Source organism: Vombatus ursinus, unplaced genomic scaffold, assembly GCF_900497805.2.
Source record: "Vombatus ursinus unplaced genomic scaffold, bare-nosed wombat genome assembly UNPS02014832.1, whole genome shotgun sequence".
Lineage (NCBI taxonomy): Eukaryota > Metazoa > Chordata > Mammalia > Diprotodontia > Vombatidae > Vombatus > Vombatus ursinus.
This window is the reverse complement of record NW_020954610.1, coordinates 58789758-58802332: the sequence shown is the minus strand read 5'-3', so window position 1 is coordinate 58802332 and position 12575 is coordinate 58789758. Positions and strand designations below refer to the sequence as shown.

General features: G+C 45.2%; 2 protein-coding genes across 2 annotated transcripts in view; both read right to left on the bottom strand.

The window, feature by feature from the left end:
- The window catches only part of ALG1 (ALG1 chitobiosyldiphosphodolichol beta-mannosyltransferase), a 40215-nt gene extending 39507 nt beyond the window's left edge, over window positions 1-708 (bottom strand). Inside the window, exon 1 of the mRNA XM_027839278.1 lies at window positions 121-708. The gene's annotated coding sequence lies outside the window, so the exon portion shown is untranslated. The remainder of the gene's footprint in view (window positions 1-120) is intronic.
- Window positions 709-1522: 814 nt separating this feature from the next.
- On the bottom strand, window positions 1523-8038 carry NAGPA (N-acetylglucosamine-1-phosphodiester alpha-N-acetylglucosaminidase). Its single transcript, XM_027839054.1, has 11 exons — window positions 7679-8038; window positions 6976-7449; window positions 6393-6532; window positions 6152-6260; window positions 5710-5838; window positions 5168-5376; window positions 4867-4914; window positions 4434-4562; window positions 3934-4059; window positions 3767-3830; window positions 1523-2531 (listed from the first exon to the last, which is right to left on the bottom strand). Exons 1-11 carry the CDS (start codon window positions 7813-7815, stop codon window positions 2315-2317), a joined length of 1782 nt encoding a protein of 593 aa, XP_027694855.1. The 5' UTR covers window positions 7816-8038; the 3' UTR covers window positions 1523-2314.
- Window positions 8039-12575: the final 4537 nt, after the last annotated feature.

Here is a 12575-nt window from a genome sequence, read left to right as displayed (position 1 = left end):
CCCCCCCCCCCCCCCCCCCCCCGGCCCACAATGTAACAAGATAAAAACAGTCAGCCAGCTACTTCTGTATGACAAAGCAATTAGATTAGGTGTTGAAGGTCTTGCCTTAAATTTCAGTACCTGCGTGTCCTCGAGAATGGCATTTAAACTCCCTGGGTCTCAGCTTGGTCCTCTGTAAAATGAGGAAGGGCTGGATTAGATAATCCCCAAGATTTTTTTGGCTCTAAATTCATGAATTAAAAAGATTTTGTGAATGTCATCATTGTGAGAAAAAAGGACTTGTCTCAGGAAAGCCAGAGGGCAGTTTCTTGGATCAGAGGGCCAAAAAGGAGTCCAGTAACCCTTGAGCAACTGATTGTATCTGCCTGATGGGATCTAGATTGCTGTTCATGTGTATTTCTCCCATGAGAATATGTACGAAGTGATCCTGGATAAATTCCATGTGTTTTCCATGAGTGAGAGCAAAATTTTGTCATGTCCTTTGCAACTTTAAGGGAAGATTTCTCTACTATGGACTCTTTTTTCTGTGGTTGCACTAAGCACAAGCCTTCTGACATTTCAGTTCATCAGAATTAGTGGAGCTTGAGTAGAATTGAGTCTCAGCTGTTGTTGGAATTTTGGCTATGAGTGGCAAAAGCTGGAAGGAAGGAGGTGGCTGTTTGTACTCAATGGGCAAGGGATTGCTTTTAGAAGACTTCTAAGTCAGTCTTTCATCTGTCAAGTACCTGTGTGCCAGGCACTGGGAGGGTAAATAGACAAAAAAAAAGCAGTCCGTACCTTCAAGGAGCTTACATGATATGGAGGGGTAGGGTGGGCTAAAGGGGAGGGAAACTATAAGTAGACCAATAAACATAAAATACATATAATTTCAGTGGGGCACTACCAATTGAGAGGATGAAAACAAGACTTGTTTAGAAGGTGATACCTGAACTGAGTCTAGACCTAGGAACTCTACAAGGCAGAGGTAAAGAGGGAGCACATTCTAGGCATGGGGGTACCTGATGCAAAGGCAGAGAGCCTGGAGAGGTTCTATTAGGTACATCATAAGTGTATAATAAATGCTCAGCTCTGTTTAGCTTAATAAATAGCTTAGTACATATTAGCCATTATTATTGTGACATCAGGGATGCTTGTGTTTGTGAGTAAGGGTAATAAGAGGGCCACATATAAAACTGCAGGAATTAATAAGATCTGTCATCATGCTCTCCACCCCACCCCATTACAGGCAGAACAGTTTCTATCAGTCTTTGCTTAAGGTCTATCCAGGGGTGGGGAACCTGCTGTCTCGAGGACACATGTGGCCCTTTAGGTCTTCAAGTGTGGCCCTTTGACTGAATCCAAACTAAACAGAACAAATCCCCTTAATAAAAAGATTTGTTCTGTAAAACTTGGACTCAGTCAGAAGGTCGCACGCAAGGACTTAGAAGGCCACAGGTTCCCCACCCCTGGTACTGTCTGAAGGCATCAGTGTAAGAACTGAAGATTCTGCAATTGAGGACTGAGAAAATATACCATTGGCTCCTTTCATTCTTCAATTTATTCAATACTACTAATTAATTAATTTAATTCAATAGTAATCAATGAAAGGAAGGACAAAATAGCTTATCATGTAAAAATATCAATTTCATTCTCCCCATTCTCTTTGTCTTCAAAAAAGCAACCTACCACAGGGGTCAGAACTTTAAATTAGCATAAAAAAGTGGTCTATATAAAAGTGACCTATTATGGCCTCGATTTTCCCACAGGAATGAATAAATTATAGAAAGGCTAAGATTCGCAAGTTTCCCATTAGTCCTTGGAGGCTGGCTGTCCTTTCTACCCATAGGTAGGACTTTCAGAATGAAATTATATTTTGTTTCACCATGATTCAAATCATGATGAGAATAGTTCTCCAGCTGCTCTTTTCCCCAGCATAGCTGAAGTCCCTTTGGCACCACTATATCCCCACAGAGGACATGGGCATCTCACTGGACAAGCAGACACAGACAGGCAGGGGTAAGAGACCAGAGACCCTGCCCTGAGAGGTAGAGCTTTATCTGGGAGTGGACTATTGCTCTGGCTGAGGGCTGTGGTGCAGCATGGCACGTAATGGGCAGGCAGGCAGGCAGGTGAAGAGACTGAGGCACGCATATCCCAGCTCCTCTGACCAAGCAGAGGGGCCAGGGCTGGGGCTGGAATTGGGCTTCAAAGTAAAATCTTGGAATGCAGTCCTTGTCTGGTTCTCATTTTCTGTCTCAGCAAGGTTTCCTCCACACCAGCCCTCCCTGGAAAAATCCACAAGCAGAACTGAATTTCCAGGTCAAATGGCCACTTCTCATTGTTCTGAGTTCTTCATACTGAGGTTGGGGTCTCCTTGTTGCTCCTTCTCTAAGGAATGCCGCTCCCCATTCATTTCCTGCAATGGATGGTAGGCATACTCTCCATCCAGGCGCCTCCTGGATGCTCTGGAGCCAAGGACAAAAGTCACATTAGCAGCAGCACTGAGTAGCAGCAAGAGAGCCAGGGCCAACGTGAGAGACAGCCAAGCTGTCCTAAGGGAAAAAAGAGAGATCAAGAGAATGATTACAGTAGCTCCTCTCCCTTCCTTCATTTTATTTTTCTCTTCCTGAGTGTGAAACATAAACAGAGGGTAAACTTTCCTCGTAGCCTCTGGGTTCAACTTTGCCTCCTGGGTCCATAAGTCAGACAGGGCAGATAAGGAATGACAAATTTTCCCCCTCCCGAAGCAGGGAACCTGCTTCCCCACAGTGCTAGACAAGACAACACTCTTAGGCCTAGCCCTTCCTAAGCCAGTCCTGTCAGGTTCTATGCACCAGGGAATTGGAAATTGATGCCTCCCACTTTAAACAGTCTGCCCCCACCTAGTTTTTTCATTTTAAAGAGTTGAAAGGAGGTGTCCCACAATCTGTGAGCCCAGGACTCTGGGTCATCAGTAGACCTCATGGCATTGGCTGCAGGTCTGTGCCTCTTTCCAGTGTCATATTCTCATGGGCTCTTGCCTGGATTCTGAAGAGAGGCTTTGATGAAGCATCATTGACACCTGCACCCAGGCCTGTGGCATTCCACTGGGAAGGAACTGACTGTTCTTGCCCAGAAGTCAGAAGGGAACATACAACCTATGAAACCTTCCTTTCCCCTTTTCCCCACCTTCCTTAGAGATCCCAGTGGTGCACAGCTGAAACCACCCTGCATTTCCAGGCCTGGGGATTAGCAGAGAAGGAGCACACTCTCCCACTGCCTCTACAAAAGTAAACTCTTTTTTAACCAGACCTGTGATTTCATCTACACAGGGAACTCACAGTAAGAAAATGCCCTCCACCAATGTAGATCAGCATTTATTCTACTACTACTTGCCTGGGTGCCCTGCCCAGAGGTACAGAGCCAATATGTGTTAGAGGCCAGACTTGAAACTAGGTCATGCTGAGAGTAAAGCTTTTCTGTCTACTACACTAGCTGCCTCTACAAGCCAATCCACTTTCTAGGTGTGGTGGTACAGACCTGTATTTCCACCTACCAGGAAGGCTGAGGCTGCCAGAGCTCTTGAGCTTCAGAGTTCTAAGCCAATCATGTGTCCTCTCTAAGTTCAACATTACTATGGTGAGCCCCTGAGGGCAGGACACCCCAACATTGCCTACGGAGGGGTGAACCAGTCCCAAGTTGTAAATGGAGCAAGCCAAAGTCCTGTGCCAGTTGGAATGGTCCCAGTACTCCAGCCTTGGCAAGATATGGAGACCCAGTGTTAAAAAGCAAATAAAAGCCAACCTACTTTGTGAAGTAGAGGTGTTCTTCATTCCTTTTAGGTACCATGGAAGATGCAAGACACTGGCCAACTGCAAAATATCCCCCATCCCCAAAGAAAAGTTGAGAGGCGTGGGGAGAATGGCCTTCCCTCCATCATTACTGCACCCTCCAACACTCTAAAGATAGTTGTACCTTGGGAAAGGATGTCCCACACAGTGGAGGTGAGGTTGCAGCTGCCAGTCTTGGGGTCACAGGGACACGAGCTCTCACATGTGCAATTATGCTGGCAACTTGGGCCATACCAACCTAAAGGACACACTGAAGAGAGGGAAGAAGAGAGTAAAGACCACAGCACAGAGACCCACCTTTCTTCATATCAGTATCCCAAGCTGCTTCCTTTATTATCCAAGTCAGTAAATGATAGGGCTAAGAGAAACACTCTAGGCTTCTACTATTGCTATATAGAGATGAGGGTGGAGAGTGAAGATTAGGCAGAAATGAATGGAGCTAGGTATTAATACGTTCCATCTTCATTTCTTTAAACCACTATTTAGCAGTCTCTTAGAAGGCTTAAGTAAGAGGCCTTCTGGTACTGTCACCATTGTATCTCTTGGGGTTTCCCTATTCTCTTCTTCTAGGTCCTAGGCAATTCCCCTTGCTTCAAGAGGTTTGAAGTTGCAGTCCTTCCTTACCCTCAGCACAGGTATCTCCTTGGAAACCGGGAGGGCAGGTACAGGTCCCATGAACAGGGTCACAAGCAGCTCCATTCTGGCACTGGCACTTCTGAGCACAATTGACCCCAAAGCTGCCATTGGCACATGCTAGGGCAGAGAGTAAGTCAGAGAATGCCTTGGTGTGAGCCCAGACTGCCCAATGCCCAGGCTTGCTTATTGCAAGATGCTCAGGGACAGGCTAGTTTTAACCTAAGGCAGCCCAGTATGGGAGGAAGAGGAGGAGCAGATATTCTCCCTCTGAACCTCCCCCAAAGGGCAGCTGCACTATCCCCACACCCCAGGGCTAGATTATATGGGCAACATTTCCCTGAAATCCATGAAGCTGTCTGAAGATCACCACTATAGCTATCATGGAAAAAGGGATGGGCTGAGTTGGTGCAGTTGCTGTTACCTTGACTGCAGGTATCACCTATCCATCCAGCATCACAGAGGCATCCAGCTAGAGAAACAAGACAAAATTGACAATCAGAGGGGCTAGCAGGCTCTGACTTACATAAGACCAGGTTTAGAGCCTCACAATCCCTGAACTGTAGGAAGGTTCAGTGAGAACCAGAGGACAGTGGGGGTCAGAGTGGGTACCTGTAGGCATAGTTGTGACTGCCTTTCCCTCATAGTTTTGCTTTCTGAACTTCAGGGTAGGAGAGACAGGTGCCTCCAAGAAGAGAACTGCCTTCCCTACTCATGCCACTTACTCTCAGTGCAGAGCCCATTTAGGCTACAGTTGGAGGGGCCACAGTCCAGTATGCTGCAGTCATCTCCCCCCCAGAAGTCCCCAGTACAATGGCAGATTCCCTGCACACAGGTCCCATGACCATTGCAGTCCGGTGGATTGCAGCGTGGCTCATGCACACACACGACTGTAGAGATACGGCGGGGACAGCGCCACATGTTATCATCCTTGCTGGAGAGAAGAGGAATCCCATGAAACAGGGTCACAGGATTCAGAGAAGTAACCCCTTCATTTGGGACATGTCTCCTCACCATAGTAATTTTTGGCTAATTCTTTGCAGCAGGGGGAAAAGAAAGCCTCATCAGACCTCCATAGCCCAAACCCCTGCAGCAGTGTTACTCTTAGATTGATTGTCCAGGCTCAGCTATGGCATTCTCAAAATAAGTTCATCCCAGTTCCAAAGCAAGGGACCTTTGTTTAGGAAATATCATTCAGTGGGGCCCAGAGGACATAAACTGATCTGTGCTGGAGTCGATAAGAAGCTAGGATCTCTTGCCTGCTCACCAATGATCCGATGGGTAATTCGCCAAGGTTCCATTGACAACAAATGTGGCTGAACCTCCACCATCCAGGTTAATCGCATTCACCACTCCATGCTCCTTTAGGAACTTGGCCATCTCCCATAGGTTAATGCTATAGCATGAGGCCCAGAGGTGGAAAAAGTGAGAATATGAAGGAATCATTCCTTGGAAATGCAGGAGGTAGAGTAGAGATAGACAAGGGTTTAGGGGTCTTGTTCCCTGGGAAAGACTAACTCTTAGGAAGAGAACTAGATGTTTCAGAATGACCTTCTGGTAGCCCCAACGACAAGAACATAGTTATACAAAGGGGCTATGGTTTTAACTGTGAATGAGGTTAAGGAAGTACAACCCCTCCAACCATGGAGATAGGGGCAAGCAAAACCCCAAGGCAACCAGACTCCCACCACTCCCAGGATCCTGCTTACCCCCGTTGCTGGGTCTGTCCATCCGCATGGAACAGTACCAGCCGGCCCTCTCTGTCATGTCCCACAGCTGTCCGAGCTGATATCACATTCACAAACTTGCTAAATGAGCCTGCATGGGAAGGTATCTGTATGTTCAACTATTTTTTTTCTCCTCTAGAAAAAGGTCAAACTTATGCACATTCCCCTTTGCCAGGCCCCCAATTATAAATTATTGAAGGTAATTTCCCCTCCAAAACCCCACCTGTTTCCTGTGTCTTGTCGCATTCAGTCTCTTCACTTTCATTAATGTAGATACGTCCATCTCTCAGCAGCCACACTACCCCACTCACCAGCTGTACAAATGGATTCTTTGTGTCCAGCACCTCCTCCTCAGACAGGTACCTAGAACAGCCCCCACCACCACAGTAGGAGAGTAAAGGCTCTCTCCACCAACTAAAGTAACTACTCAAGATGAATAACTCTTGGATGGGATCACAACGGCAGTTCAGGCTGCCAGTGCTATCCTTCTGCTTTAGGGAAGTAGACTGGTCTCTGCCTTCCAAGACAGTATATAGAGGGAATGAGTACAGGGAATGAGTAGAACACAGCAGCCATAGCTTGAAGCTCTCTGGTGCCATATTCTGTTTCTCCATTGGGTGAGGACAAGACATCTTACGGGTAGGAGGCAGGCAGGGTGTGATCTTAGGGATGCCATAATCAGTCTCTGTCCTCCTTTTCAGGAGGGATTTATTTGCCCTAGTTTACTTCTCTCCCCAAACAGAGTGGTCCCTCTACCTCCAAGTGAAGCCTGCCACCCCTTTAGGCCCAGTTCCCCATGCCCTCACCCTGTGACCAGGGTCCCATCCTGGCGGATTCCGAACTGGGCATTCTGCAGCCCCCCAGAGCTGCTCACTTGATCCCCGTCGCTCACTATATTCCCTAGGCATTCTCCTGTGTCCATACGGAAGAAGCCACCATTTTGGGCCACTATGCAGCCAGCCGCCCTGGCAGTCTCCTCCACTGTCACCAGTCTCCTGGCAGCGCAGCCCCCGGGTCCCCCGGGCTCTAGTACTGAGAAGCTATGCAAGGGCGATACAGCTACAGTCAGGTGGCCAGACACTGCCCTGTGGGATCCGTTTCTAGAATCTGGGAAGTAGGAGACAAAGTGACGGACGACGGGACCCGGACTGGGGCGAACCGTGGCAGGCGGTGGCCAGCTCTCATGAGGACGGGTCCCGTTTCGGACTGGCCGGCAGTCTCGAGGAAGGCGCGTCCGAATCCCGGAGTAGGGAAGTAGCAAGTCATCATTCAGGGAATCCCTGTAGGGACAGGACAAGGTCGCAAGAGGGGCCTGGGGCAGACGAGACATGCCTGGGGGTGGGGTGGGGGGGCGGAAGCCCTCGGACAAAGCCTCGTCGGAGAAGAGAAGAGAAGCTGCGGGTGACAAGGGAACAAGCGCTAGAGAAGCCGGCAGACGCGGAAGCGTCCCCCAAGGGGCAAAAGTCGAGACCCCGGTCCCGTTCTTCCCCCCAGGGTAACAACACTTACCCCGTACTCAGCCCAAGACTCTGGGGCGCCGCCAGGAGCCAGCCCAACAGCACCAGGAAAGCGTGGAGCCAACGACCTATGGAGGCCGCCATGCTAGACTTTGGCCATCGGTCACGTGAGAAGAGTCCACGTGACATCACCTCTCGGCAGGGTGTCCCGTAGCCCACCTCATGTGTGGAGAGGCGGGGCCGGGCATCGAGGTCGGCCGGCCTTCTCCTCGCAGATCTCGCGAGGTGTCAGTTAGTGGATGGGATTTGGGAAGTTTGCTAGTGGGTGACGTGTCTGCTGTCAGTCTGTCAGTCCGTCAGTCAACCCCTCGGTCAACAGGAATTTTTACACACTGCCAAACACTGGGGAGACAAAAACAAAAACAAAACAAAAAGACTCCCCCCCCAAAACAAAAACAAAAACAACAACAATAGTCCCTGTCCTCTAGGAGCTCACAGTGTAACGGGGGAGACAAGAGATGCATAAATCAGCGCATGCGGAGTAGATGAAAGCTCAGTCTAACGCGGGAAACACCACGGAAATGTCTGCGCCACGCAAAGGACAGACGGTGTTTGCAACGTCATCTCAGAGGAAAGCGCAGCAGCCGCTAGATTTCAGACCCAAATCCGCAGCCACACACGCCCACCTCCCACTTGTCTTTCCGGCCTCACCACTTCCCACCCGCTACATGCCCGTAAACTGGCCGTTCAAAGAGAAGCCAGCCAGCCTCACTACCTCTGGACTCCGCGCTTTTGCTGAAGTCTTTACTCCCACCCCATCCTCTATGCCTGAGCCATATTCCTTCAGCTACTCAGCTTTTCAAATTCCTTCTTTTCTTTCAAGGCTCAGCTCAGGTGTCATTTCCTTTGTAAAGTTTACCTGACGTGTTCCCTACGATCCCTGGTGGACGCAATTTTATTCCCACTGCCCCCAAGTTGAAGTGTTAACTCCCCCCTTCATATTGTCTCTGGGGCACATTGGTGGACAAGGATTACTCCATGCTCCAAATACACATCGTTTTGTATTTTTTTTTCCTGTTCTGTGAAATAGCAGAAAAAGTATTATAATTTTTCTAAAAGACTGTCAATTTAGGATAAGAATTATGAAAGCTGTAATGTAGTTCAATGGTTGCCATTTACTGAAAAAAAAAAGTTGTCATTGCTCCACTGAAGAGAGATCTTGCACCTTTTATTTTTTTCCCAGGTACATATAGGTTTGATGAGTGGAAATTCACCATATCTTTTGACTCTAATATGTACTACTCACTGCCCACTTTTTATTAGTTTGTTGGTTCAGTAATAGTCTTATCATGTGATTTAAAAAAAATTAATTTATTTTTAGTTTTCAACACTTGCTTCTATAAACTTTAGAGTTTTAAATTTTCTCTGCCTCCCTTTCCTCCCCCCTTCCCAAGACTGCGTGCTATCTGATATAAGCTCTACATATACACATTCTTTTAGACATATTTTTTATGGGGATGGGATCTGAACCCTTAAAAGGAAAAGACCATGTGTTTGGGATCTGGACCCTAAAAAGGAAAAGCCCTGGACTTTCCCACTGTGGCCAAATCTCTGGCATTCTCCTGAGGCTATAATCCCATCAACTGGCCTTTTATTACAGCCTATGCCCAATCTCCCAAATCTCTATTACCCTTTTCATTGTTACTGAGCCTTGCCCTCCATTGTCTTACCTCCCTATGGCCCCTGGCCACTTCCCACCCTTAAACCTATCTAGGCTCCATTCTGCCTTGGCCAAGTGGTCCAGGTCCCTGGTGACCTCACAGTCACCCCAGTTTAGTGGCTACTCCCATCCACATCATCCTTAGACCCCATCTCCAGTCACCCTAGACTACTTGGCTACTCCTAGATCCCTCCCACAGTCTTTTTTCATATAAGTTCCATCTGGCCTTGATTAAGGTGCTCAGATTCTTAAGATGTGGCCTGCTTGCATTCGTGATACAAATGCTTAGATTCCTTAAGAGTCTGACCAATATGGCGGATTCTTTAAATCTCACCCACTCCCAATCAATGTTCTAATAAACTGTGTCTTTGGCTGAAAGAAGGCTTGGGTGGAATTCATTCGGGCAGGACCTGCATGTCACTATTTCTGGGTCCCAGTACCCCTAAACCGCTATACCTCAATGTTTGATTCCCTGAACCTCAACACTACCATCTGCCACCCCTCAAACATATCGTAGGATCATAGATCTTGAACTAGAAGGGATATTGGAAGTCATTTAGTCCAACCCCTTCATTTTAAGGTGAAGAAACTAGGGCTTTGGGGGTCATACTATAGGTCATGGTAAATAGTGAGTATCAGAGGTAAGATTTGAACCCAAGTCTTCTAACTCCAGAGTGAGCATCTTTTCTACTAAAGAAAACTTCCTGTTTTGCCTGCTATTTTCTTATTGAATGAAGCCTCATATCATAAAGAAGGGAAGTGCTTGTTAAGTAATCACATTTATAAACTTCAAAGGTGAGGAATTTACTATCTCATCCTGAGTATCAAATTGCAGGATGGTGGAGAGAAAATTCAATTTTAGGTTACCTTTTATCCTAGGACATTATAAATCAAAACACTGGTGACAGTCCATATTTATCATATTAAATTTTCTTTTAATTCATTGTCATGTTAGGATTGTACTTCTGACATATTTATAGTTTCCAAACCACAGGTTTAGTTGTGATTCAACTTTGTTTAGAACAACTTGTGAGTAGATTTCTTATTTAAGAGGCCATTTTCCCCCTGCTGAAATAATTTAAGCTTTGTCAACTTTTACTGAATTCATTCTTAGAAAGACAAACGAAATTAACCTGCAATGTGAATGTTTACTTCTCTGAAAGCTTGCGAAACATGCATATAGAGATACACTTGGGAACTCATCATAAGACAATGAACGCAAGGATGGACAAAGAGGATTTTTATATGTTCAGAGCAATTCCTTCTTATCTCTCCCTGCCTTCCTGGCTCAGGATGCCTATGGCAGCCAAAATTATGGTCTCCAAATGTTTAACCATGATATGAGAAAGGAATTTCTTAAGTGAATAGGTTATAAATACAATAAGATAGGAGATTGTCAACATGTCATTTGAAATTATAGATCCAGCATATCTGTGTTTCTTTTACCATTAACATGACATAACAGTGTATGTCCACAAAACACTAAGATAAGAAAAGTCTCACTATTCAAGACTGTCTGTTCCCAGGCATCCTGTCCTTGGTGACCATAAACAGAAGCATGCTGGTCAGCGTCATCTGGTCCTGTAGTTACTGACACAGAAAGGGGCATTTTGAGTTCACTCAGAGAACAAACAAATTTCATGTCCAGGGCACGCAAAGCATTATAGTAAATTAAGCCCAGAGTGGGCTGAAATGTCTCTCTTAATTGGCCAATCCAGGTTTTAGACCTTTCTCAGGTGTTGGGGTTCAAAACGGTTTGGGGAGGGGTCTACAGCTTCTGTTATTCATTACTTTTAGTTTGTGGTGAAAACCTAATGTATCCTTGGCGTGAAGGTAATATCAAAATTCTACATTAATTGGTTGGGGTTCAATCCAATTTTATCCAAAGTTCTATCTAGTAAAATTTTAATTTTCAGTCTGAACATGAAAAAATCCTTGGATTATATTCAAATGGTACATGTATATTAGATTCTGACCCACTTCCCAGAAGTTAATGAGATCAAGAATCAGTCAAGTCAATCAGGTAAATTGTCAAGGGCATTTCTCTTGATTCTGCTCCTTTGAGGGGCATATGAAAAGAGTTAAGAGATCTATAAAGATGATTAAAAGCATAGAGGATATAGAGTATATATATATATATAACATATATATACATATGTATGTATATATGTATGTTTAGAGTATAAGGATAAAAAATCCTGGGATTTATTTAACTTAGAAAGAAGTAAATGGTGTTTTAGTTCTGATTCTCAATTACAGAAGATGGTGACCAACTATTTTTCATTTTGCACTATATCTGGAGGGTGGCAGGATTTAAAATAGAAATGAGTAATAACTAAGGAAGGTTTTAAAATCTCCTAAGGAGGTCACTTACTGTAGAATAACTATGTATTGTTCGGTGATGGCTTAAGTCTGATCCATCTTGGAAGAAAATGAAATGGACTTTAAAAGTATCCTTTAACCCTGGGATTCTAGAGTCTGATTCTCAAACACCTGATAGCTACTGGCTGTGAATGACTAGTCCCATGGACAGCACATGGACACATCCTATGGCTCCTGCATGGTCCATAGGAGACATAACAGGTTTGAGGACTTCAGCCACAGGAATTCAGATGTACTTTCATTATATTTGGATTTGAATTTGGCACTAGACAGTGCATTTTTGAATAAAAGTGCTATTTTTGGACCATTATTTTCAGAGAAGCTTAAATTTCCCACATTGGAAATAACAGAGCTGACACCTAAATATACTTTCACATATTACTATGGAATTTGTATTCGTAGGTTCTGAAAGCACAGGCCTTTTCCAAATTTCTGCCTGAATCCTAAATAATAAGGAAAAAAAACACTTACACTATTAATTGAATGCAAATTTAATTTATTAGTCTAGACATATGCCTCTATAAAACTGATTATCCCTAAAGATAGCTACACAGATTGTGTAAGCAGAGGAGCTAAGCTGTGGAAGACTATTAGATAATACTTAGGCTCCCCAAAAGGGATCACCAGCAGAGCAGAGTATGAAGAAGTCTTTAATAGTCCACACTTGGTAAGTCCACTGGGCCAACAGAGTTCATATTTGTGGGCATTGTGAATAATCATTTATAATTTAAAATTAGATACAATTAATTATGAAAAGGGCTGTGAGAAGGAAATGTTCTTACCTCAGTAAGCAAGTACTTTTAACTATGCTCACTGTGGTATCCTATTCCTGGTATTTACCACATTT